Here is a 22,666-nt window from a genome sequence, read left to right on the forward strand (position 1 = left end):
TTTTACCGTCGCTTTGTTCCCGCTCGGGCTCCTGCATAATGGAAGGGCTGTAAACAGATCCGGCCCAGTTTCCCCAGCGGAATCATGGAGGCTTGGCCACCCCGCCGGCCTCACCCTGCCCCTCTCCGTGCCGGGGATCAGGTGTCGGACAGGAGCTGAGCCAGCGCAGGATGAGGGCTGGGTGCTGCGGGGAAGGTGGCCAGTACCTGCGGTGGGTCCCCTCGTGCCTGTCCCAGCCCAGTGCTCAGCTCTGGCCCCAGCTGGGGGAAATGGTCCTCTCCAGACCCCCAGTCTGGGTCTGTGCCTGCACAGCCATGTGCCCCTCTCAAAATAGCCTTTGCACCTGGGGCTTCTCTCTCTTCTCCAGTTTATTCCAAGAACATGCAAAAATCTGACTTTTAGCCTCATTTCAGCCACCTCTGTATTCACAGAATCATGGAACGGTTTGGGTCGGAAGGGACCTCAAAGATCATCCAGTTCCAACCCCCCTGCCATGAGCAGGGACACCCTCCACTACAGCAGGTTGCCCAAAGCCTCATCCAACCTGGCCTTGAACACTGCCAGGGATGGGGCAGCCACAGCTTCTCTGGGCAACCTGTGCCAGTGCCTCACCACCCTCAGAGGGAGGAATTTCTTCCTTAGATTTCGTGGAAATCTCGCCTCTTCCAGTTTAAAGCCATTGCCCCGTGTCCTGTCACTGCACACCCTTGTCCAGAGCCCCTCTCCAGCTTTCCTGTAGCCCCTTTAGGTACTGGAAGGTGCTGGAAGGTCACCCCGGAGCCTTCTCTTCTCCAGGCTGAACAGCCCCAACTCTCAGTCTTCTCCAGGCTGAACAGCCCCAACTCTCAGTCTGTCTCCATAGTAGAGGTGCTCCAGCCCTCGGATCATCTCCGTGGTCTCCTCTGGACCCGCTCCAGCAGCTCCATGTCCTTCTGATGTTGGGGACCCCAGAGCTGAACGCAGCACTGCAGGGGGGTCTCAGGAGAGCAGAGCAGAGGGGCAGAATCCCCTCCCTCGCCCTGCTGCCCACACTGCTGTGGATGCAGCCCAGGACACGGTTGGCTTTCTGGGCTGCCAGTGCACGGTGCCAGCTCATGGTGAACTTCTCATCCACCAGCACCCCCAAGTCCTTCTCCTCAGGGCTGCTCTCCATCCATTCTCCACCCAGCCTGTACTTGTGCTTGGAATTGCCCCAAGCCATTCCCCGAAATCTGCCTTTTAGCCTCATTTAAGCCACCCCTCTATTCCCCAGGCAAAACTAACTCAGCCAGCAGAGTGCGAGCAGCGGGTTTTCGGCCAGAGGGAGGTTTGCCGGCGGCTCTGGCTGCCAGGGCCCTGGTTGTTCCTGGTGCCGGGGCTGTGCTGTGGCCCTTGCAGTGAGGGACGGGTGGAGGGGCCCTTTTCCAGCACCCCAACCAGCATGTGGGATTTGCCCCATAGCACAAGGGGGTGGTGGGATGGGCTGGCTCAGCCTGGGCTTCTGGGACTTGAAGGGCAGGAGGACCCAGGACCGGTGGGCGCTGGGGGCTGTGTCCTGGCTGTGGATTCCTGTCCTGCTCTGGGCAGGATGTGCCTGGAGAGGGTCAAACCCTGCCCTAGCTCTGCACCCTGAGATGGCACATGGGGACCAAAGGGAGGTTCTGGTGGCTCCGCCACAGCCCGTAGCAGGGCCGTGTGTTCCCCAAAAGGTGCTTTTGGTTCCGTGCCAGGGCTGCCTGTTGCACCCACGAGTGTTGAGGACCCCAGGGCTGCACCGAGTGCCGTGGTGCCATGGACCCCCCCGCCTTCCTCTTCGTTTCTGCGAGGGCAGGAAGGACCAAACCCCGATTCCTTCCTGTGCAGGGATGGAGGTCATGGGGTGTCTGTGGTGAGAAAAGCCCTCCCCATCCTGCAGCTGCTACCGGTTGTATCGATGTCTCACGTGAGCCACCGAGCCCCACATCCCTTCCTTCCGGAGAGCGAACAGCAGATCTCTGCTGGATTGCAGCGATCCGGCTCCCGGCTCCCTTGGCCCTCCTGGTGTCTTCCAGCCCCTGCCTGGGTGCAGACACCGGACTGAACTGCTCTGATGCAGGTGGGGCATCTCCATGGAGCTCCTCGAGACCCCACATGCACAGAGCCCCTGGCATGCTGCGATGGGAATTTAAGGATTTAAAAATCAAACAGTGTGGGAAAAGCAAAAGGCAGCAGATCCAGGAGCTCTGGATGTGTCTCCCTCTCCTTCCCAGTGCCGTAGTCACTTCCTGCTCTACCTTATTTCTCCACAGCGACCTTTGTCCGCGCAGATGTGACAGATGTGAGCGGCGAAGGTTCCACCCAAGCACACGGCGAGCAGTGGGGCTGGCAGGTGTCGCGGGGGATTTGTAGAAGACGGAGCCTGGGGAGAGGCGTTGGGGCTTTTCGGAAGGTAGGAGAGGTCCAGGCCAGGGAGGAGAGGAGGGAAATGGGATCTGTGGTTCAGTGCGGATAAATGGGGAGGATGAGTTGGAAGGGAAGGGTCTTCCTCTCTGTTTGGGTGCTGCGGGTGAGTTGCTGTGTCGGAAGGAGCGCCCAGCTCTGAGCTGGGCACAAGCGATGCTGCTGGGCGACTCGTCATGGGTGCTCTGGGGCCCTGTTCCTGCTGTGGGTCCGGAGGAGGGAAGGGGTAGGAGAGAAAGGAGGCTTGGAGCGTGGAGGAGCCGGGGACAAACCAGGCCCATGTTGGCTCGCCTGCGGGGCTGTGATGCCCAACACTCCAGTGAGCAGCGGGGGCGTTCGGGGAAGCCATGGTGCCCCCGTGGGCTGCAACCCCGGTGGGATCGTGGCCGCCAGCTCTGCTCTGGCCCAGGGTGCCGGGGGGGTTCAGTTCTGGCTCGGCACCCCCAGAGCTTTCTGCTGTTTCAGCACAAGGGCTGGAAAACAAACGAAGGCGAAAAGACACGACGGCTCCGTGTCCTCAGGCTCCTGCCTCAGCACATGGTGTGTTTTCCCCCTGGTGCACCCAAAGTGGCAGCTTCCCGTGGGAATTCGGGGCGCTGGGACCTGGTCGGAGCCCTTGGGGGGTTCTGATGCCGTTTGGGGGTCTGGGGCTGCCAATGGAGGCGGTGGGTGGGCGACAACCGGTGCCCTTGTGGGATGGGGCGGAGGCAGAGGCTGCCTGAACCCCTGCAGCGGGGCTGGGGACCCTGCGCCCCATCCCACCCGGGGTACCCCCGGTCCCCCGGGCGCTCGCCGGCGCGGGGTAGAGGACGCCGGCAGACGCTCCTCCTCTGAGCCGCAGGCGAGGACTCGGGGTGGGGCTCTGCTGAGCGAGAAACCGGAGTCCAGCCAGCGCTGGGGAAGTTGCCAGGGCCCCGAGCACCCGTCGAGGCTGCCTGGCTGCCACCGCCGCCGCGCACCCACGCACCGGGCTGCCACGCGCCCCGTAAGTCTCTGCCAACTCGGTGGGTGCATCCGGAGCGGTGCTGGGCACGAGCTGTCTCGCCGGTGTCGTGGGACAGGGCTGGATGGGAAGGGGGTGCCCTGAGCTGGGGTGGCCTGGGCACCTGGTGGAGGGTGAGGGCAGGGTGGTGGGCTGGGGGTCCCCGCGCCGTCGGCTGCGGGACTGGATCCGACCCAAAGGTCCCCTTAGCACGCTGCCTGCGGAGACCCGCCCCGTGCTGCGGGGGCTGTGGGTGACCTGGGTTGACTCAGGTTCCATAGCTTTGGCTCCGGGAGCCCTGCGCTATTGAAATGTGGCTTTTCCCCTCCTTCCTCCCTGCGGGACAACCCTTGGAGCAGGGAGACCCACAGAACATGGGGCTAGACCCCGGGCTGGCTCCCCCAGGAGCGCCCCATCCCACGGAGCCCCGAGCAGCCCCGATTTGCCCACTGGGGACATTGCGCTGCCACGGTTTGCCACGTTCTCCACTCCGGCAATTTGGCTGCTGGGTTACACCCTGCCCCCCTCCATCCCAGGGACCCCCACCGGGAGGGGGTGAGGGGCACTGCCCCGTGGTGCAGGAGACCTGGCACTTACCCTGCTGGGTGACACACAGCCTTTTTCCGTGCCTCAGTTTCCCCCAGCATGGAACAGCGTTGCTGGCGGCAGGGAGGGTGAACCCTGGTTGTTCCCCTCCTCCCTGTGCAAACAGCCCCGCTCTCCCCAGCGCCGGAGGAAGCAGCCGGAGCCGCCTGCGCGCAGGGAGCATCCGGCCCTTCCTCACAGCCTCGCAGGACCGAGGCCGCGGATTTTCTCGTTCTCTTCCCCTCCGCGGCTCGACTGAGTCACGGCTGCTGCGTCATGCAGCCCGTTTGGCCGGGAGTCTCCTAATGAAGTGGAGGAGTTCATCTGGCTCTGGGCAAGCGGCTCTTGGCAGCCACCTGCTCCTGGCCACCGGCCCCATGGCGGGGAGGTGTTTGAGGACATCCCCGGCGGCGTGCTGAGCTGCGGGGAAGGCGCAGGGGCGGGAGTGGGGACAGGGATGCTCTGTGGAGGCACCTGGAGCAGGAGCTGGGAGGATGCTGCATCACGGTGATGTGCCCATGGTGGCGTGGCCCAGTTGTGCCCATCGAGCTGGGCTGCTCTGGTTCACCAAGGAGGGAAAAATCCAAAGCCCAATTACGGGGCTAATTATGGGGCAGCATTCTTTCCATTAATTCTGCAACGCAGAGCGATGCCGGAGGGGCGAGGCGTGTGCGATCCCCCCCCGTTCCCCACGGGCTCCCGGCTCCTGTTCTACGGATGAAACCGCTGCCCGTGGCAGCTGGGGGTGCTGAGCAGCACCTTGTTTTCCAGCCAGGACAGGCCGCTGGCAGCCAGACACCTTCCCAGCAGCCAGAAAAACTCTTGGCCACCCAGAACATAAATACGGCCAGCCTGGCGCGTGGCCGGCTGCTGAGCCTCGCCATTCCCAGTCTGCCCTGTGGCCTCGGTGCTGCACCTCAGGTCACGGAGCTCTGGGCTCGGAAATCCACCTCCGGGGTGGCTTTGGGGCATGATGTCCCCATGGCCTGGGACAGGTCCCTAAAGGCGCTGCCCCCTGCAGCGGGCAAGCTGCCTGTGCCCCCATGGCAGCAGGGCATGGAGAGGCCGGGGGACTTTGGGAAGAGCTTGCCATGGGGCTGAGCACCCCCGAATCTCTCCGCTGTGACCAGGAGAGAGATTTTAAGCAGCTCCAGGAGTTCGTTGTCCTCCTTGAGCACTTCGAATAACCGGAGCTCAGCCACCGCTGGGGTCTGGCTCGGGGGCGGCAGCTCCTCGGCTCTCCGTGGCCGAGCCGGGGCTGATGGCGGGGGGAGAGCAGCTCGCTCCGTGTTAATCGCTTATCTCCGAGTAACGAGCACGTTTCTGAGCGAGGTCAGCGCGACAAGGACGGCACCGGCCGCCTTATCAGGGTGGGGGGAACCGGCTATGCACTGGTCCGTTGAGATGCCAACACCCCCCAAAGGATTTTTGGGCAGGAAAACGGGTTTTCTCCTTAAAATAAGCCCAGCACGCGCTCCAGGGCAGCGGCAACAGAGGGGCTGCACCGGCCTCTGCCATCCGGGGAGCGCGGGTGGGCCGGGAGCGTCTGCGGCACAGCGGCGGGTGATGCAGCGATGGATTTAAGGAGAAGCCCCGGGGAAAGCCCAGCCTTCGGTCCGGAACGCCGACGGCTTTCCGAGTGTTTTGTTGACCAGCTTGGGAGGGCTCTTCCTCTGCACCGTTGCGTTCACAGGCGCTTTGAGCCAAACACGCCGCCGCGCCGGGAGCGGTTCAGACGGGGCCGACTCGGCCAGGACTCGCCCGCTCTCCGCTCTCCCGGGGCAAACCCGGTCATATTTATAATGGAAAAACCCCAGGCAAACACAGGAGCCTTTTAAGCCTCCTGCCACGCCTCTGCCACACGGCAAAATATTTCAAGGGCAGTACGAATTCTTTCCCGGTGGCACTCACCTCTTGGGGACGGCTCCCGTGCCCTGCCAAGCACGGGCCGTGGGTGGGACGGGGTGATGGTGGGTGCCCGGAGGCAGACGGGGAGCGGGGCCGGCAGGAGGGGCCGGGGGAACCGCCTCGTCCTTGCGATGCTGGAAGAACAGCCCAGGCTCCTTTGAGACCGGAGCGTTTTCCAGGGCTCGGTGCCAAGTCTCAAGGTCTTGGTGGCTGTTTTTGGGGTGCCGCCCTGACCTGAAAGCCTTCCCCAAGGCGTGCGTCACCTGCGGTTCTTCGGCCTCCAGCTCCGGGGCTGTGGCACGGGGCGTTGCAGAGCGGCCAAGGGCGTTGGCAGAGCTGGTGGGGTGGATTTTGTACCTGGCTGATTTTTTTTTTTTTTTTTCCCCTGGCTGGATTAGGGTGCCCTGCCCCTGCCTGCCCAAGGGGGACAGTGCCCGGGTGCATCCTGAGGGCCCGTGGCCGCCCATGGGTGCGCACCCCTGGGCGCTCTGGGCAGGGGGGTCAGCCCCAGGGGTGCATTCAGGTGCCATCCCACCATCCTGTCCAGGGGATGGTGGTTTTCCCCAGGCTGTGCCCTGTCCTGACGCATCCATCCCTTCCTCCCGCAGGCCTCGGCGTGCCAGCCTGGTGCTATGCGATGCTCCTTGAAGCGTTCCCTCACGGCTGCGCTTGTAGCCTCCTTCCTCCTCCTCCTCCTCCTGCTGCATGGGGGCAGCTGGCAGGAACAGGATCCCCTGGAGGTGAGTCCCCCACTAGTGATGTCCCACTGGAGCATCCTCCATCCCTGCCCGTCCCACTCAATCCCAACCCCAGCTCTGCTCCCTTCCCTGCTCCAAATCATCCCCAAAGCCAGCTCTGCCTTCTCCTCTCCCTGGGGCTGCCCTGTGCACCTGGGCCTCCCCAAATCCAAGAGCTGGGAGGGCAGGACAGGGGCTCCCCTCATTTCTGGGTCCCCCCGCTTTGCTCACGCGTGTCCATGGTGCCCTGGGGTCTGACCTGGCTGCCTGCGGCTCCCATCCAGGTGGAGCTGAGGAGCTTGGCCCCAGACACGGTCTTGCAGCTGCTGCAGCCGGAAGGAGCCGCGCGCATCCTCAGGGACATGGATGAGCACTCTGCGCTCCACAACATCTCCTACCACCTCCTCGCTGGCTCCCTGTCACCTCGCAAAAGTGAGTGGCTCCGAGACACTGGCCAGGGCAGGGCTGGGGATTAGATGGAGGGGTGGAGGAAGGTCAGCGTGCTCCAGGCGTGGTCCATGCTTCTGCTGCACTTTTGGACTGAGGTGGCTGCAAACATTCTGAGTTTCCCATATCTCTGTGGGGAGGGTGGTTGAGACCCCGTTTCCCTGGGGCTGACTATCCTGCTCTCCAGTTAGGAAGGTGAAGATGGTGGGGCTGGACCACCAGGACAACCGCATGGTGCGAGAGATGTGGGTCAAGCTCTTGGACAGATGCACAAAAAGCGATTCACACGCAAACACCATGGGAAGGAGCTTAGGGCAGCCCCACACGAGCCCACGCCAAAACCAGAGGTCCAGCACATGCACGGTGCTGCACAGACCAGCAGCAAGAGAAGCTGCAGCAAAGCTGAACAAATGCAACCACAGCTGGGCTGTGGGGAGGGCAGAAAGGCCTGATCCCAGTGTGGTTGCATCTCCATGAGGTTTGGAGTAGGGTAGGGGCACACTTCCAGGATGTGCAGCCATGCCACGAAGCCATCCCTGCCCCGTAAAAACTCTCTGCACTGTTCCTTCCCCACATTTGGCTTTTTTTTAAGGTGTTTTTCCCAAATATTTCTTCTTTGGAGGAGTCTCTGACTTCTCACTCTGTCCTCTCCTTGCCATTTGGTCCAGTTTTGGGCACCTCCTGAGACAGTGAGGGCTTCAGCTTCAGAAAGACCCGCTGGCCTTGGACATGGGGCCATAAGTAGCATTAACCAGGTGGGCTATTTGTGGAGCCCCCTTCTTGTGGTCTGTGGTAAAAAACCTCACCATGGTGCATCCCAGGTCACCCCTCAGCCCACTAATGCCTTTCCTTTGCCTCGCAGAATTCCTTGCGGTGGGACTGGCATCGGTGCAGCGGCCACGTGGCTACTACCTCCCTGCCACGCTCAAGTCCCTCTTCGAGCAGTCAACAGAGGAGGAGCTGAAGGAGATGGTGGTGGTGGTGCACCTGGCGGACGCAGACCTGGGATGGAACATGCGCGTGGCCACCGACATCACCCGCAAGTTTGCCCACCACATCCTCCTGGGCCGGCTCCTGCTTATCCACGCCCCTCACGAGTTTTACCCCACTCTGGAGGGCCTCAAGAGAAACTACAATGACGCGGAGGAGCGGGTGAAGTTCAGGTCCAAGCAGAATGTGGACTACGCCTTCCTCTTTGCCTTCGCCGCCAACCTCTCCTCCTACTACTTGATGATAGAGGATGACGTGTGGTGCGCCAAGTCCTTCTTGACGACAATCCGCAAGGCACTGGTTTCCCGGGAAGGCTCCAACTGGGCCACCCTGGAGTTCTCCAAGCTGGGCTACATAGGTAAGCTCTACCGCTCCAGCGACCTTCCTCGCCTGGCTCGTTTCCTCCTCCTTTTCTACCAGGAAATGCCCTGTGACTGGCTGCTGGTCCACTTTCGCCTCCTGCTCACCCAGAAGGATGTCATCCGCTTCAAGCCCTCCCTCTTCCAGCACATGGGCCTCTACTCCTCCTTCCAGGGCACCATCAACCGGCTGGAGGATGATGAGTTCCAGGCCGATGCCATGGACCTGCCAGATAACCCACCGGCAGCCTTGTTCACCAGCATGTCTGTCTTTGAGAACTACGGGCCCCTCAAGGCTTACAGCACAGCAGAGGGGTATTTTTGGGGGAAAGACCCAGCAGCTGGCAGTGTCTTCTCCATCGTTTTCCGGCAGCCGGCCCGTATCACCCGTGTCCGGGTGCGCACAGGCTCCAAGGAGCGCCGGGGTGATTTCCTGCACGCGGGGGTGCTGGAGCTGGGCCGGCAGCGCAGGGCCAACGGCCGGGACTGCTCTGCCTACACCACCGTGGGCACCTTCGAGAAGGGGACCTTGGAGCGGCGGGAGCTGGAGAGGAGCGTGCCGGGCCCCGTGGAGTGCGTGAGGATCCGGGTAACCCAGGACCAGAGCGAGTGGCTCATCATCCAGAGCATCGACATCTGGACCGCAGCAGGCACCTGACCGGGGACGTGGCGGGTGGCCAAAGTGGCTGGATTTTGTACTACGAGGTCTTTTATTTTATTCTCACTCCCTTTTTTGATAAGGAATTAAATTATTGACTCCTGCTGGTACTGCCTCCTGTCTCCGGAGGGATGGCAGGCGCTGCTGTGGGACGTGGATGGGGCTGGGAGCAGGGCCCACCAAGCTGTGCCTGCCTGGGGGATGCTCCAGGAGCAGAGCTTGGGAATTTCAGGGTGGGCAGCAGCAAACATTTCCTGCCAGGGAGGATGATGCACAGGACAGAGCTAACCAGCTAAATAACAAATGGAATAATTAACCAGGCAGCGGCATTTTTTGCAGCCTCTCCACACCACCCCCTCCCCTTCTGAGTTTCCTAACCCCGACTCCCAGTTTCTAACCTGCAGGTTTCTTCCCCTCTCCTATCCCATTTTCAAGCTGTTCCTAGGAGGGGCCAGGGGAAGATATGGAGGTGCTGCTCACCAAACCCCTCACCCTCCAGGACCAGGAACCCGGGAGCAGGACACCCCACCACTGGTGATGGCCCATTTCTCAGTGCTGGTCCGAGGGGCACCGGCCACCAGATGGACCCACCGCACCAGCTCAGTCCCTGCACGACAGCCACAACGCGGCTCTCCTCCAGCCACTGCTTGTGCTCAGACCCTTCAAACAGATTTTCCTCCTCCTGGGGGGCTGCAGTTCCCTGTGTCCACGAGGGATTCGCACCAAGGGGAAGGACAGGGAAGACGAGGTTTCTAAAAGGAGGAGAAAGATCCAACGATTGAGCACCACAGAACAAGGATGGGTACAGGAAAACGGGACCTCGGTATAACGTGAAGCTGTGGGTACGTTTTGGCCCAGCAAGGTGTTCAGGGGTACCTGGGGTACACGCAGGCTGCAGGCACAAAGCCCCGGATAAGCTTGCGTTCGGATTTGTCTGGCAGGATCAGCTTGGAGGGCTGGATCCTGCTGGGCAGCTCCATCCAAAGCTGTTGGCACTCACACAAAGGCAGTGACCGGCGCCTCTCCAAATTAGGCTTTTAGCAACAATTGTTCAGCTTTCGACAAACAAGGAGGAATTCTGATCTGCTCGGCCTTCCTGTGAGACAGCTCGGAGCAGTTTGTTACGGACTTGTGCCAGGCAGGACTGCTCTGGTTTGCTGGCGTTCTAAGCCCGGCTCTCCTGGCGCAGGACAGTCACCCTCCGAGCACAGACCAGTGCCAGGGGACCCACCTGCAGTGCCGAAACGCCCCAGTGCCGTAACCACGGCTCGGTCTCGAGGTCCTGCGTCAACGTGCCTGCTGGGCACTGGAAGGCAGCCTGGAGAGCAGCCACTCGATGCTGGAATCATAGAATCATGGAACGATTTGGGTTGGAAGGGACCTCAAAGATCATCCAGTTCCAACCCCCTGCCATGGGCAGGGACACCTTCCACTACACCAGATTGCCCAAAGCCTCATCCAACCTGGCCTGGAACACTTCCAGGGATGGGGCAGCCACAGCTTCTCTGGGCAACCTGTGCCGGTGCCTCAGCACCCTCAGAGGGAAGAATTTCTTCCTTAGATCTCATCAAAATCTCCCCTCTTTCACTTTAAAGCCATTGCCCCGTGTCCTGTCACTCCATGCCCTTGTCCAAAGCCCCTCTCCAGCTTTCTTGTAGCCCCTTTAGGTACTGGAAGGTGCTGGAAGGTCTCCCCGGAGCCTTCTCTTCTCCAGGCTGAACAGCCTCAACTCTCTCAACCTGTCTCCAGAACAGAGGTGCTCCAGCCCTCCTTCTGGAAGCCCTGCACCTGACGCGATTGGACTTTTTCCTGAAAAAACACCAACCATGCAATAGATCTTTTTCTGCATTTAATACAGAGATGCTCCATGATAAACTCCAGCACCTTCCTGACATCATCAATGTTCTCAGTGGGATCAATATACACACTGCAGAATCACTTCCGTTTCCTCCAAGCAGCCCAAGTACAGTCAGAGCTCTCACAGTGTTTTGAGGAGCACAAGTGTCCCTGTTCCAGGGCCCCAAGACCCAGACGAGTGTTTGCTGTGCTCCAGGAGAGCCTTTGCCCCAGTTCTCTTGGACAAAAATGCTCCTGACCACACTGTGAGAGCATCGAGGGTTACCAACGCGGGTACAAATGGAAAGCTTTCTCCTCAGTATGTTTTTCTCCATGGCTAAAGCAGGAAAAGATAAAAATGTAAATCAACCTTCTACCTGTTGGTGTCTCATTGTGAATGTGCTAATTAGTTTTGTGATGTTCACCTACACAGAAACCAGCTGCAGTCTCAGTTATGCTGGTGTAAATCTGGACAGACTCCACTGAAGAGAGTGGAAACCCGTTCCATTTACACCAGGGTAAGCGCAAGCAGCAGCGGAGCACTGGCAGGAAACCCCCTCCTCTTCCTTCCAGTGCAACACCCTTGTCCCAGCACCACGACGTCCAGCTAACACCGGTGCAAACTGGAGGAGGAGGAGGCTTCTTCGTCCTAGAGGAGCACCACATAATTTATCCCACATAAAATCCATCCCACTACTTTTATCCCAGGAAGATTCAGCCAGCTCCCAACACTCCATAGGGAGAGCCCTGTCTGATGCGGGGGTGGGCTGACGGAGCCCTCAGCCCCAGCAAGCGGTGCCCACGGGGTCTGACTGGGCACGGCGCGCCGGAGCTGCAGCCCCTGCCCAGGTCAGCCCACGGAGCGGGGCAGCAGCGCGGCACACCACCGACCGTTTACATGCAGCCACGCGGCTAACGATCCGCGCGGATCCCAGCCGGGCAAGGGTTAAGGAGCCTCTGGGCTGAGAGGTGAAGGGCAAGGGGATAAAACCAGAGGCGAGCGTTTTGGTCTGCTTCTCTCTATGCAGACGGTAAATCAGAGAGGGTTAGAGCTTTCAGTCAAACACCACGGGCGTCCCGAAGGATGACCTGCTGTCCGTCTCGACCAGCGCAGCTACCCTGTCTCTTGGGAAGCTCAAAGATCTAGCTCAGCATCTTGTGGCGGTCGAAAACTGTCTTCCTCTGCTCCTGCACCTGGCGCTTCCAGCGCTGCTGGGCCCCCTCCACCCTCTCCAGCACCGTGTTGGCTCTAGCACCGGACGGGGTAGGGACTGTGGCCAAGGAGCGAGCATCCTGCAACGGAAAGAAATGGTGAAAGATCAAGGCATGCCCAGCCTGAACACAGAAGGTGGCAGCTCAACTCCAGGAGAAATTTCAACCAAAAGAGCAACTTAAGGCTTGAGTTGTCCTGACAAAGAACCTCATTTTTCAGAGCTCCTCGACACCAGCCCCCCAACTCCAGTAGAAAGCTTGCTCTTGGGGACCACCCAGGGTAAAGTCACAGGCCCCAAACAGAAAGTCCTCAGGAGAGGAACTGCACTGGGTCTAAACCTCGGCTGGAAATCCACTGCCAGAAGTCTGCAAGGAGCCGTGCTGCTAAAGCAAACTGCATCACCCTGCTGGAAGTGGGCCGTTTCCTCTGTCCTCAGCTCACGAGATTACACAGCAGCTGCTCATCTGCTGCTGGAATGGTGCTGCAGGACTTTTGTCCAGCCCCGCTGTCCACACTGCTCCCAACCACCACATCTACGCTGCAGTGACACCAGCAGGCTCCTTGGACGGGGCTCCACGGCGGCACACAAACACCATGGCAATCCCAAAGAGCTCACAGTCCCGCACATCGGAGTTCAGACAAACCTCGCTAATATCAGGCATCTACAGCGCGCACCTAGATCTAAATCTGAATTATTCCTGTGGAGCAAAAGCATCCTTCTAGGATACAACTCGTCTCTCCTCCTGCAGGACCTCTTTTTTTCAGCAGAGGGAGGTAATGGATAGACTGTGCACATAGAAGCAGCTATCCTCACATCAGCCTACGAAGGGATTGGGCCAAACAATTTGTGCTTACAACGAAGTATAGACAGGCAGTCTGATCCAGTGGTTTTCTCACAGAGCAGGAAAGGAGAGTATCTCCAAACATCACAGCTTCCCTTCTCAAAGCGCAACTGGGCTAATCATTAGCACCCAGAGTCCACAATTGCTGGGGAAGGCCTCCTCACCAGTCTCCCAGCAGCCAGAGCGATGCTGAGCACAGCCCTGGGGATCCACCAAGAGAAGGAACTCGGCTCCAGGAGAGAACTCTGCCCGGCACTGCACCCTGCTGAGCTGTGCATGTCCGAGCCGAGAAAGCCAAAGGGTCAGCTCTGCCTCTAACCCTTCCTCTCTGAAAGACCATCCCTATCTCAGCCTCCTGTATTTCCTTACAAGAGGTGAGAAGCCTCAGGGGGAAGAAGAAAGGATTTACAAGTCAGGGTGTTCGTTTTGAAATCCTCCCTGGAATCAGGCCCATTCGTTCCCCCTAAAGCACCACCTCTCTCCCAAGGGGAAGGACGTTGTACGTTGGATGCTGAAACTGTGTGAATTTCATGCAGCAAGAAATTTGTCCTCCCCCAAAAATCTGTGAAAGACACAGGCTCCCTCTTTGCTGCTGAGTCCTAATCTTGCCCAAGATGTCATATGCCAATGTTCCCCAAAAAGATGGGATCTGAGTGAAATTCTGATCTGGGGAGTATCAAATCTCTGATTTGTACTTTTCGTATTCCAGCAGGACTTGAGTCTAAACGTTTACCTCTGGTAAGTGCCCAAAAAGCAACGGCGCCGGTCCCTGGACCAAAGGGGACAAGCACGAGGTCACTCTGTTTCCCTGTCAGCCATTCTCTTGCCGTCCCACCACCCTGTCTCCATCACGACCACAGCCACCCATGTGCACCCTGCGAGCACCAGCAGCACGGCCTCACCTCATTCTCCTCCTCATTGTGCAGGGGCTGGGTGTAAGCATCTGGCTTCCGGATCAGAGGGTCCACCAGCACGAGGAAAGCCATGTAAAGCAGCAGTGCCCCCACCACAGACAAGTAAATGATGATGATCACCTGCAGTCAAGGACAGCGCAGTGAAAAAGGATCAGTCATGTGGAGAAGCATCACAGAGGCCAGGAAGCTTCCTTCACACCTGCCTCTGATGTTCCACCTCTTCCCTCATTCTAATTTTGCTCACTAAAAAGTCTCTTGCACTTGCAAGATGGCTGATGAGATGTAAGCACCATCCCTGCGTAACCGTGCTGATCTTCTCCACGCCGTGCCAATTTAGGAGATGTGCTGCATGCGAAAGGAGACCAACAAGATGGGTCCCCAGTCAGGTGTGCTTGGCACAGTCACAGATCCTCAGCAAAGAGTCTGGGCTCCCATGCAGCCTGGTCCTCGCTGCCAGGAGCCCTTCTGACTCAGTCACAGTGCCTCTGGCACTACCTGTGATAGTTTTATTTTCCCTTTCTGGGTCTTCTCCAAGAACCCAGCAGTCTAGCAGTGCCTGGGATGGCATGGCCAGGCTAGGAGAAGGAACCAGCCAGAGGGATCCAACCCACAAGTACCTTGATGGTGGTGGTGCTGCGCTCCTCGTACTTGCATTCACACAGCAGGCAGTAGGCCTCCACGTCATTCCCTGGCACCGGCATTGGCTCCACAACATGCAGGCAGTTGCTGCAACACAAAGAAACCAAGATCAGCACCAGGACGAGGTGAAACCCATGTTCTCTGGAAGGACGCCGGGGTGACTTTTTCTGTGTCCCAGCTTTCCCGTCGGGTTGTTAATGCTGATATGGTTTTAAGAGTTCCCCTCAGCTCACCTAGGTCAAGGTTCCTGGGATAGACTGTCCAAGCACCTTCTGCAGGGATCCGGCTCAGGTGGAAGGGACTGGAGGGTACACCCCACACCTGCTGAGAGCCATGGCCTAAGAAATAATGTCTCCCAGATTCCTGAATCTCTGTTCAAAAAGTGCCCCTCTCCTGGGTTGACCATCACCTACCAACATGGCTTCCTCTGCAAACGCACAGGCAGGGAGTTACTTCCTTAGAGCTGGAAACTCCGGAGCGTTGGCTTTGGTGGACCAACCCCTCAGGTTTCAAGCCAGAACTCACCAGTCCTTCTGCGACACGTTCTTGTTGTAAATGTGCCCACTGATGTTCCGGTACGGGGGACAGATGCACTTGCAGCGGATGTCCTCTGAGCTCTGCAGAACCGAGAGGAGATGGCATTAGTGAGTGGAGATCTGTGTACAGTTATAGAATCACAGAATCATGGAACAGTTTGGGTTGGAAGGGACCTCAAAGATCATCCAGTTCCAACCCCCCTGCCATGGGCAGGGACACCCTCCACTACACCAGGTTGCCCAAAGCCTCATCCAACCTGGCCTGGAACACCTTCAGGGATGGGGCAGCCACAACTTCTCTGGGAAACCTGCTCCAGTGCCTCACCACCCTCAGAGGGAAGAATTTCTTCCTTAGATCCCATCGAAATCTCCCCTCTTTCAGTTCAAAGCCATTGCTCCGTGTCCTGTCACTACAGGCCCTTGTCCAAAGCCCCTCTCCAGCTTTCTTGTAGCCCCTTTAGGTACTGGAAGGTGCTGGAAGGTCTCCCCGGAGCCTTCTCTTCTCCAGGCTGAACAGCCCCAACTCTCTCAGCCTGTCTCCAGAGCAGAGGTGCTCCAGCCCTCGGAGCATCTTTGTGGCCCTGCCAGTTCTGCTGCCCTCACCACCCAGGGGTGTGAGAAAAGGCAAAACATTTGGGAAGAGAGAGAGGACTTCATACCATGTCTCTTCTTCTTGCACTGCTTCTTTCACATCAATAACTTCACAGTTTTAAAATGTCTCGAGCACCTCTGCTCCAGACACCAGGTACTTTTCAAACAAATTTTAAAATGCAAACTCCAAAACACTGCAGAAGGCAGGGCGAAGTTGTACATTCACAGCTCTACATACAATAATTATACACCCCCTACAGCACTCCTTATCTTTGCAAACTGCCACACAAAAACAGTTGCTTCTCTGCCATTCTTGTTCCCGTTGCAGTATACGCACGGCTCAGTGCTTGTTCACTCACCTTGCTGGCTTGTGCTGGAGGAGAAAGGACGCAGCACAGGAGCGTGATCAGCAGCACGGAGCTCGCACACTTCTGGGTGCACTGGGCAAACATCATGGAAGCCTGAGGAAACAAACATTCACATCCAGAATAGAGGAGCTCGGCTGAATGGAGCCACAACAAGTTAGTCTGAGCTTTGGTTTTTTGGCCCACTTGCCTCTGTTTTGCCCAGGAAGTAGAAATTTATTACTGAATCAAGGCTGATGCCAGTCAGAAACTCCTGGAAACACTTTACGCAGATCCCAAGGAACACTCCTGTCAAAGAAGCTTCCACCACCTAGAGCCACACATCCAAACCACCACAGTCCTGCAAAAACTATCGCTGACTTCCTTACAATTTGGCTTCTGCAACTCCACGTAACATCCTACTACGCTCTTACTATCGTGGAGCTCTGCAGCGGGTATTTTGCTGCTGACAGTTTTACTCGGTAAAATACTCGGCGTGTTTTCCTTTCTCGTGAACTATGGCAAGGGGGTGGAGTGTTTACTGATTCCTAAACTTCCTTTACCCCAAGATAAAAATCAGTAAAAAATCAGTAAAAAAAATCGGTAAGAAATCAGTAAAGAACATTTAAAGACCATTAAAAATCATTAAAAACCATTTAAAAACCAGAAAAAACAGTAAAACCCAGCAAAAATCAGTAAAAATCAGTAAAAAATCAGTAAGTCATTTAAAAATCATGTAAAAATCATTTAAAAATCAGTAAAACCAGTAAAAAAACAGTAAGACTAATTTAAAAAATCAGTAAAAATCAGTAAAATAATTTAAAAATAATTTTAAAATCCGTAAAAATCAGTAAAAATCAGTAAAAACCAGTAAAACCCCATAAAAATCAGTAAAAAAATCATTTAAAAATCAGTAAAAAATCAGTACAATCATTAAAAAAATCAGTAAAATCATAATTTTTAAAAACTATCTCAAGCTGCTAGCCTGGTGAATTTATTATACACCTTTTGCTACGTGTGCAACGTTGGATAACGTTGGTCTGGAGACGCGTGTTGCACGAACCCAGCAGAACAGGAGTTTTCCTTTGCCACAAACAGCGGGCAGTATCCAGGAGGCTGGAAATCAGCAGCACGCCAGGAGGCACGGCAGGGCTCGTGGTGCCGCCGTGGGGAGGGCTCTGAGGAGCCACTTCAGCACAGCTTTATTCAGGGGAGGTAATTTACACCTCCGTTAATCGGCTCCCCATGGCACACAGCAATAACGAAATAGTTATAAATAATATAAAGTAAAATAATAATTATGTAAAATAATTACATAAAATATTTTAGAATATAAATTATATATGAAAATATAAATTACTATAGAAAATATCATATAATACAATATATATGTAAGAAAAACATAAATTATTATATAAAATAAAATAACAGAGTAATTATATAAAATCATATATTATATAAATGATATATAACAAAATATAAACTATTATATAAAATAAGATAATAATAAAATAAAATAAGTAATTAGCTGTAATCCCACAGCTAACTCCAGGTACTCACACTCTATTACCCAACGTGATTCTGGCAGTGTTTACACCACTGGAATATTCTGTTGCTGTTTGCTTCACCTCATGTCCCCGCTCTAAAAATCACCGTAACTAATTCTTCATCGATTTTATGGATTTCAAACACCAAGTTCCGCTCTTCTTTATCGAAACAAAACACCAGCCACTTCTAACACACTGACCTGCCAAAAACCATCAAAATGTATTCCAGTCTTATCAGCTTATCGCAGGATTTCTTAACCCTTTGCACCCCCCGTTAGCAGAAACCTCAAACAACGGTTCTTTTTTCAGAGACACCTTTGCTCTTCAGGGTTTTCACCAAAAATGCCGGTCAATGTGTGACTTATCTGGGCTGCACAGTGTACATGCCCCATTGTAAGAGTTCCTGGACCAGTAGATAGGGCCATGGAGATGCTCCGAGGGCTGGAGCACCTCTGCTCTGGAGACAGGCTGGGAGAGTTGGGGCTGTTCAGCCTGGAGAAGAGAAGGCTCCGGGGAGACCTTCCAGTACCTAAAGGGGCTACAGGAAAGCTGGAGAGGGGCTTTGGACAAGGGTGTGTAGTGACAGGACACGGGGCAATGCCTTTAAACTGAAAGAGGGGAGATTTTGATGGGATCTGAGGAAGAAATTCTTCCCTCTGAGGGTGCTGAGGCACTGGAGCAGGTTGCCCAGAGAACTTGTGGCTGCCTCATCCCTGGAAGTGTTCCAGGCCAGGTTGGATGGGGCTTTGGGCAACCTGGTGTAGTGGGAGATGTCCCTGCCCGTGGTAGGGGGGTTGGAACTGGATGATCTTTGAGGTCCCTTCCAACCCAAACCATTCCATGGTTCCACTACTTGTTTGAATTTTTAACTCAACAATGGAGCACGTATCTGGGATTTAGGTGCAGCCTGCTCACTGGATTCAGATCATGTGAACGACTCGGTAACTGTAATTTTTAATACAGAGGAAAACATGTGATCTAGGATACCATGTTCACCACCAACAAAACAACAGCTGGGAATGGCACCTTGGCAGAGCCCCCCCTCAGGAACTGTAAAACACACAGAAAGGCCATTTACACGGAGTTCTTTCCCAGTCTGACGGCGTTATGTTCACGGGGCACTCGCACACGTGCCTTAAGGCTCCTGTTTTCCAGACCCTCGGCCAAACTTCCAGCAGCCGCTGCTGGGAACGACCGCGCGGAGGGACTCCCGGCTGGAGAAGGGCCCGGAGGCCGCGACCGAGGCGCGAACCCCCGCAGAACGGGGGCCCGCTGCCCGCCGCTCCCGGGGGCGCCCCCGCCACGCTCCTCGCCTCCAGCACCCCCGGGCCCTCCTAAGACCGAACCTACAGCGGCTCCGGCCCCGCCTGCCGCCCCGGGGTCGGTGCTCTGACCCCCCCGGCGCCCACCCGGACCCCGGTTCCACGCCAGGAGCGGGCCCCTCCCCAAGGCGCGGGGCTCCCCCCGGCGGCGAGCCCTCAGTTCCCGCCGAAGGGCCGCGGATGCTCGGCCCCCCCCGGCTCCCGGCCTGCCGGGGCGGCTCCGGTAATCCAGGGCGCCACCGGAGCGCCCCCACCCACGGAGCAACCGACCACCGGGCTCCCGCACAGCCCCGCCCCGGCGAGGCCTCTCGCGGCGGAAGCGGCGAAGAGAAGGGAACGCGCCCGGCCCGGCCCGGCTCGGCCCGGCCCCCCCTCACGCCGCCCGAGCGCGGCCCGCACCGGCCCTACCTGCAGCGCGGCGCCGGCGGACACTCGCCGCGCCCGGCCCCTGCAAGTCCCGCCCTCGCGCGGGTCACTGAGCGCCCATTGGTTGCGAAGGGTGACGCCCAGTGACAGGCAGTAGGCGCGGCCAGTCAGAAGGCAGGTCGCGTCGCCGGGGCTGGAGGAGCGGTGCCACACGCCCTTCCCGCCCCTCAGAGCTGTGAGGGGACGCGGTGGCGGCCGGGCGGGATCGGTGCCGCCGGGCGGTGTTCGGCGGCTGCCGCCGGGGGCAGCTCCCGCCTGGCTCCCCCCTCATCGGCCAGCCCGCCCCGCCCCGGGGGGAGCCGCGGGACAGCCCCGTTCCCCTGGGGGCAGCGGCTCTCCCCTCGCCTTGCGCCTGCCGCACCACAGGTGCTGCTGTGTCCCTCGAGAGGGGAAGAAGGCCGGGCCGCAGCGCTGCCCTTGGTTGTGCTTTTTTGGCTGATACGTGGTTATAAATGATCCTCACGACCCTGCAGGCTCCGAGCCTGGGGGTCGCCAGTCGATCTCCTGTGTTAGAAACGTGCCGAGAAGAAGGTGGTGCCTTTCCGAGGCCCCGGGCTCTGCCCGTGCCTGTCCTGAGACCATTTCTGAGATCTGGCTCTGGAAGTACCTCAGTTTGCCCCATTTTCTGTGGCCGCACCCCCAATGACCTTGGCCTTGGCCCCGCTCCTGCGCGGCTCCCTGGGAAGCTCCACTCCGCAGCCGGGTGGGACGAATTGCTTCTCTGCTCCCTCCAGGGTTTTGCTGATTTACCCAAGTCTGTGGTGCTGGATAACGTCAGGATGTAATTCTCTTTCAGGTAAAAAACATCCAGTGATGGAAGGGGGGGAAAAAAGACACCCAAACCTCTGATTTAACTTCTCGAAGCCTCGCGGCTGGTGGCTGGAGCGGCTGTGCTCGGCCTGGGGTGGGCCCGGGCACGGGGAGGCAGCAGCCCCATCCCGCCTCGGTGGCACAAACCTGTCTGCAGCAAACGCTGCGTGGAGCCTCAGCCCGTTGTGGGAGGGATGTTTCCTGACAGTGTTTGCTTCTTTGATGGAAATAAAACTGACAAGACTAAGGTGAGATATATTCAGCCAGAAATATGTGTAGATCAGGGGGGAATATCTGTCAGGCACAGATAGTTTTTAACTTTTTAGAAAGGAGTAGATTGATTGAGACTACTTGTTTTAGGGTTTGTGGAATGTATAGACTGTGGAGACTGCCAGTCTTTAAAATGTCCCACACTGCTCCATGCACCCAGGTATGGGAATTACTCAGGCAAAAGCATTTTCTCACCCCATTGCTGTGATGTGTAAAATCCTGACCCTGCCACGGCTGCATTCCCCCCACACTCAGCTGGAGTCTGTTACGGGACAGTGGCCTACGTCAGATGGACTGATCCAAGGAAATATTCCATGAGAATAATCCTGGGTATTAGATGCACAAGAGACTTCTAATTCCTTCCTCCTACTCCAGCGTTGCCAAGCGGAAGAACGTCTTTGGTGCTAACTCGAGGCTCTCACTTCAGAGCAGAACCTTAGGCCTGGCTGTGGGACACAGTCAGTGTTGTGAAATGACTGAGTTTTTACAGGTTTAAAAGCCAGATGATTGCAGGGATTTCGTGTTACCAACTTTCCCACCACGATTGGTGAGGAGGTATTTTTATCTTCTCTGACATGCCTGTTGTCACAGCAATCTGTTTTTCTGTGTTCTTTTGCAGCCCAGAAGTATATATCACTGCTTCTTGTGGGGCTGGAGTACGCTGGGTAGACACATGGAGGAAGCAGCCTGAACTGGTGACAAGATGCAGAGCAATCCCCCTGTATGAAGTAAAGGCATGGCCCAGGCAGCTGAGACACCAAATGCAGGGATCAGGTTTTTAGGTGAGTGCCTCAAAGACAGACCCGCCAAATACAAGATGAGCTTGAAAGCTGCATTTCAGTTTCAAGTTCCTTTTTCAGGAGACTAGTTTCCTATTCCTTGGAAGGGAGGGTTAGCTGCCTGTGCATTTCCTTTGTAGTGATGGGAGGGATCTCACACACAACACCTTCAGGAGTCTGTTTTCTGTGCCCTTGCTTCCTGACTTTGTCCCTGCTGAGCAGCCTTTTTGTCTGTCCCAGGTAACTCGGACACAATGGGCTCAGTTATCTTCTGGGTGTCATCCTTGTCCATGTGTTGAAAGCGCAGCAGCAGTGGAAAAAGAGAGTTTGGCTGGAGGGAGCCATATTTGCAGATTTACTTCTCCCTAACTGTTGCTCAGCCTTGTCCTCATTTATAAGTGCACCACTATGCAGATCCAACAAATGTGGTCAAGTTTCCTGATTCCTTGGTGTGCTGAATGCAGGTCCCTTCAGAAATCCAGCTCCAGTAGTGGGTCCTGAACCCTTAGAGATCTCACCCTGAATTCCCAGTAGTTTGGGTTGATGTTAGCCACTAAGACTGGCCTGCAGAGATCTGTGACTTGCCCAGTGGTCTGGCAGGAGGCTTTGTCATCCTTTGAAGACCGCAGGATCAGCAATGACTTTGTGGGGCTGTACGGTCCTGATTTCTGCCTCTCACTTGGTTGGTGAGACAGAGGAGAGAGGTGCCTCAGAGGAGCTTTCCATAGGCAATGTCCTGGGAATAGGGGCCAAACACAGTTCATCTGGTGTGGAGGGAGAGGGAATCAGAGATCAGCGTAGGAAACAACGAAACACGAATGTGTAAAAGAGGGGAAATGCATCAGGAGTCACCTCTAACGCCCTGAACTCTCCCCTTACCGATGTAATTAGTCCTTACTGGTATTCATGGTGTCAGCTTCTGAAGGACAGGTGGCATTTTTGTGGCTAAGGACACACAAGAGCAGCTTGTCCTTGTTCTTTCTGGAAAGGGGTGTTAGCGACTACACTGTCAACCTTCTTCCGGGGTCACATCAGCTGCCAGATACTTCAAGGGAAATTTATTTTAAATTGTAAACAAACAGATTAGCTAGTAAATATCCTGGAGATATATCCTACCATTACAAAAGGCATTCTGTAATTGAGGGAGAAGACACTTCATTCTTGACCTGCAACAAAATGATCTGGTCTTTGTGTTAAGCACGAAATGAAATTTGCTCACAACATGCATTTAGAATTGTAATCTGCCAAGAGAGGACGCAAGCGTGCTTGGGCCATGGGCCAGCCTCCCTGAGCTCTCTTCCTTGTGTGGGACGGTTGATTAGACCAAGGCATAGCAATTCTTCTCTCTTGCTGTCAGCTCCCTTACACCTCCAAGGAAGTTGCTTCTGGTGACGTGCCTCAGTTTCCTCAATCAGATGGTACACGGCAGCGCTGCAGGGTTTCTGCGAGAGTGACTGAAGAACTTGTGGGGATCACAAGAACTGCTCATGAAGGGGTGTTAAGTTCTCAACGT

At 56.4% G+C, this 22,666-nt stretch overlaps 2 protein-coding genes across 3 annotated transcripts; one reads left to right on the plus strand and one right to left on the minus strand.

Annotated features, from left to right (window-relative positions):
• Positions 1 to 6,516: 6,516 nt before the first annotated feature.
• LOC104375731 (alpha-1,6-mannosyl-glycoprotein 4-beta-N-acetylglucosaminyltransferase-like) lies at positions 6,517 to 9,084 on the plus strand. The gene is made up of 3 exons (XM_009982148.2): positions 6,517 to 6,633; positions 6,915 to 7,062; positions 7,940 to 9,084. Exons 1-3 carry the CDS (start codon positions 6,526 to 6,528, stop codon positions 9,082 to 9,084), a joined length of 1,401 nt encoding a protein of 466 aa, XP_009980450.2. The 5' UTR covers positions 6,517 to 6,525.
• A 2,797-nt stretch (positions 9,085 to 11,881) lies between these two features.
• On the minus strand, positions 11,882 to 19,306 carry TMEM9 (transmembrane protein 9). 2 transcript variants are annotated; one of them, XM_086627207.1, is made up of 8 exons: positions 19,277 to 19,306; positions 17,560 to 17,746; positions 17,005 to 17,199; positions 16,015 to 16,116; positions 15,054 to 15,145; positions 14,507 to 14,615; positions 13,878 to 14,009; positions 11,882 to 12,213 (listed from the first exon to the last, which is right to left on the minus strand). In XM_086627207.1, exons 4-8 carry the CDS (start codon positions 16,108 to 16,110, stop codon positions 12,064 to 12,066), a joined length of 579 nt encoding a protein of 192 aa, XP_086483333.1. In that variant the 5' UTR covers positions 16,111 to 16,116; positions 17,005 to 17,199; positions 17,560 to 17,746; positions 19,277 to 19,306; the 3' UTR covers positions 11,882 to 12,063. The 2 variants fall into 2 exon arrangements, with proteins under 2 accessions (XP_086483333.1, XP_086483334.1); XM_086627208.1 differs by lacking the exon at positions 19,277 to 19,306 and having other exon boundaries at positions 17,560 to 17,769.
• Between the last annotated feature and the right edge of the window lie 3,360 nt (positions 19,307 to 22,666).

Source organism: Tauraco erythrolophus, chromosome 27 (genome assembly GCF_009769465.1).
Source record: "Tauraco erythrolophus isolate bTauEry1 chromosome 27, bTauEry1.pri, whole genome shotgun sequence".
NCBI classification, from domain to species: domain Eukaryota; kingdom Metazoa; phylum Chordata; class Aves; order Musophagiformes; family Musophagidae; genus Tauraco; species Tauraco erythrolophus.

Coding starts and splice junctions, on each gene's coding strand:
- LOC104375731 (XM_009982148.2), top strand. CDS start 6,526: ATGCGATGCTCCTTGAAGCGTTCCCTCACGGCTGCGCTTGTAGCCTCC. Junction 6,634..6,914: donor AGGAACAGGATCCCCTGGAG/GTGAGTCCCCCA, acceptor GCTCCCATCCAG/GTGGAGCTGAGGAGCTTGGC. Junction 7,063..7,939: donor CTCCCTGTCACCTCGCAAAA/GTGAGTGGCTCC, acceptor TTTGCCTCGCAG/AATTCCTTGCGGTGGGACTG.
- TMEM9 (XM_086627207.1), bottom strand. CDS start 16,110: ATGATGTTTGCCCAGTGCACCCAGAAGTGTGCGAGCTCCGTGCTGCTG. Junction 14,616..15,053: donor AACGTGTCGCAGAAGGACTG/GTGAGTTCTGGC, acceptor TTTGTGTTGCAG/CAACTGCCTGCATGTTGTGG. Junction 12,214..13,877: donor ACAATGAGGAGGAGAATGAG/GTGAGGCCGTGC, acceptor TTTCCGTTGCAG/GATGCTCGCTCCTTGGCCAC.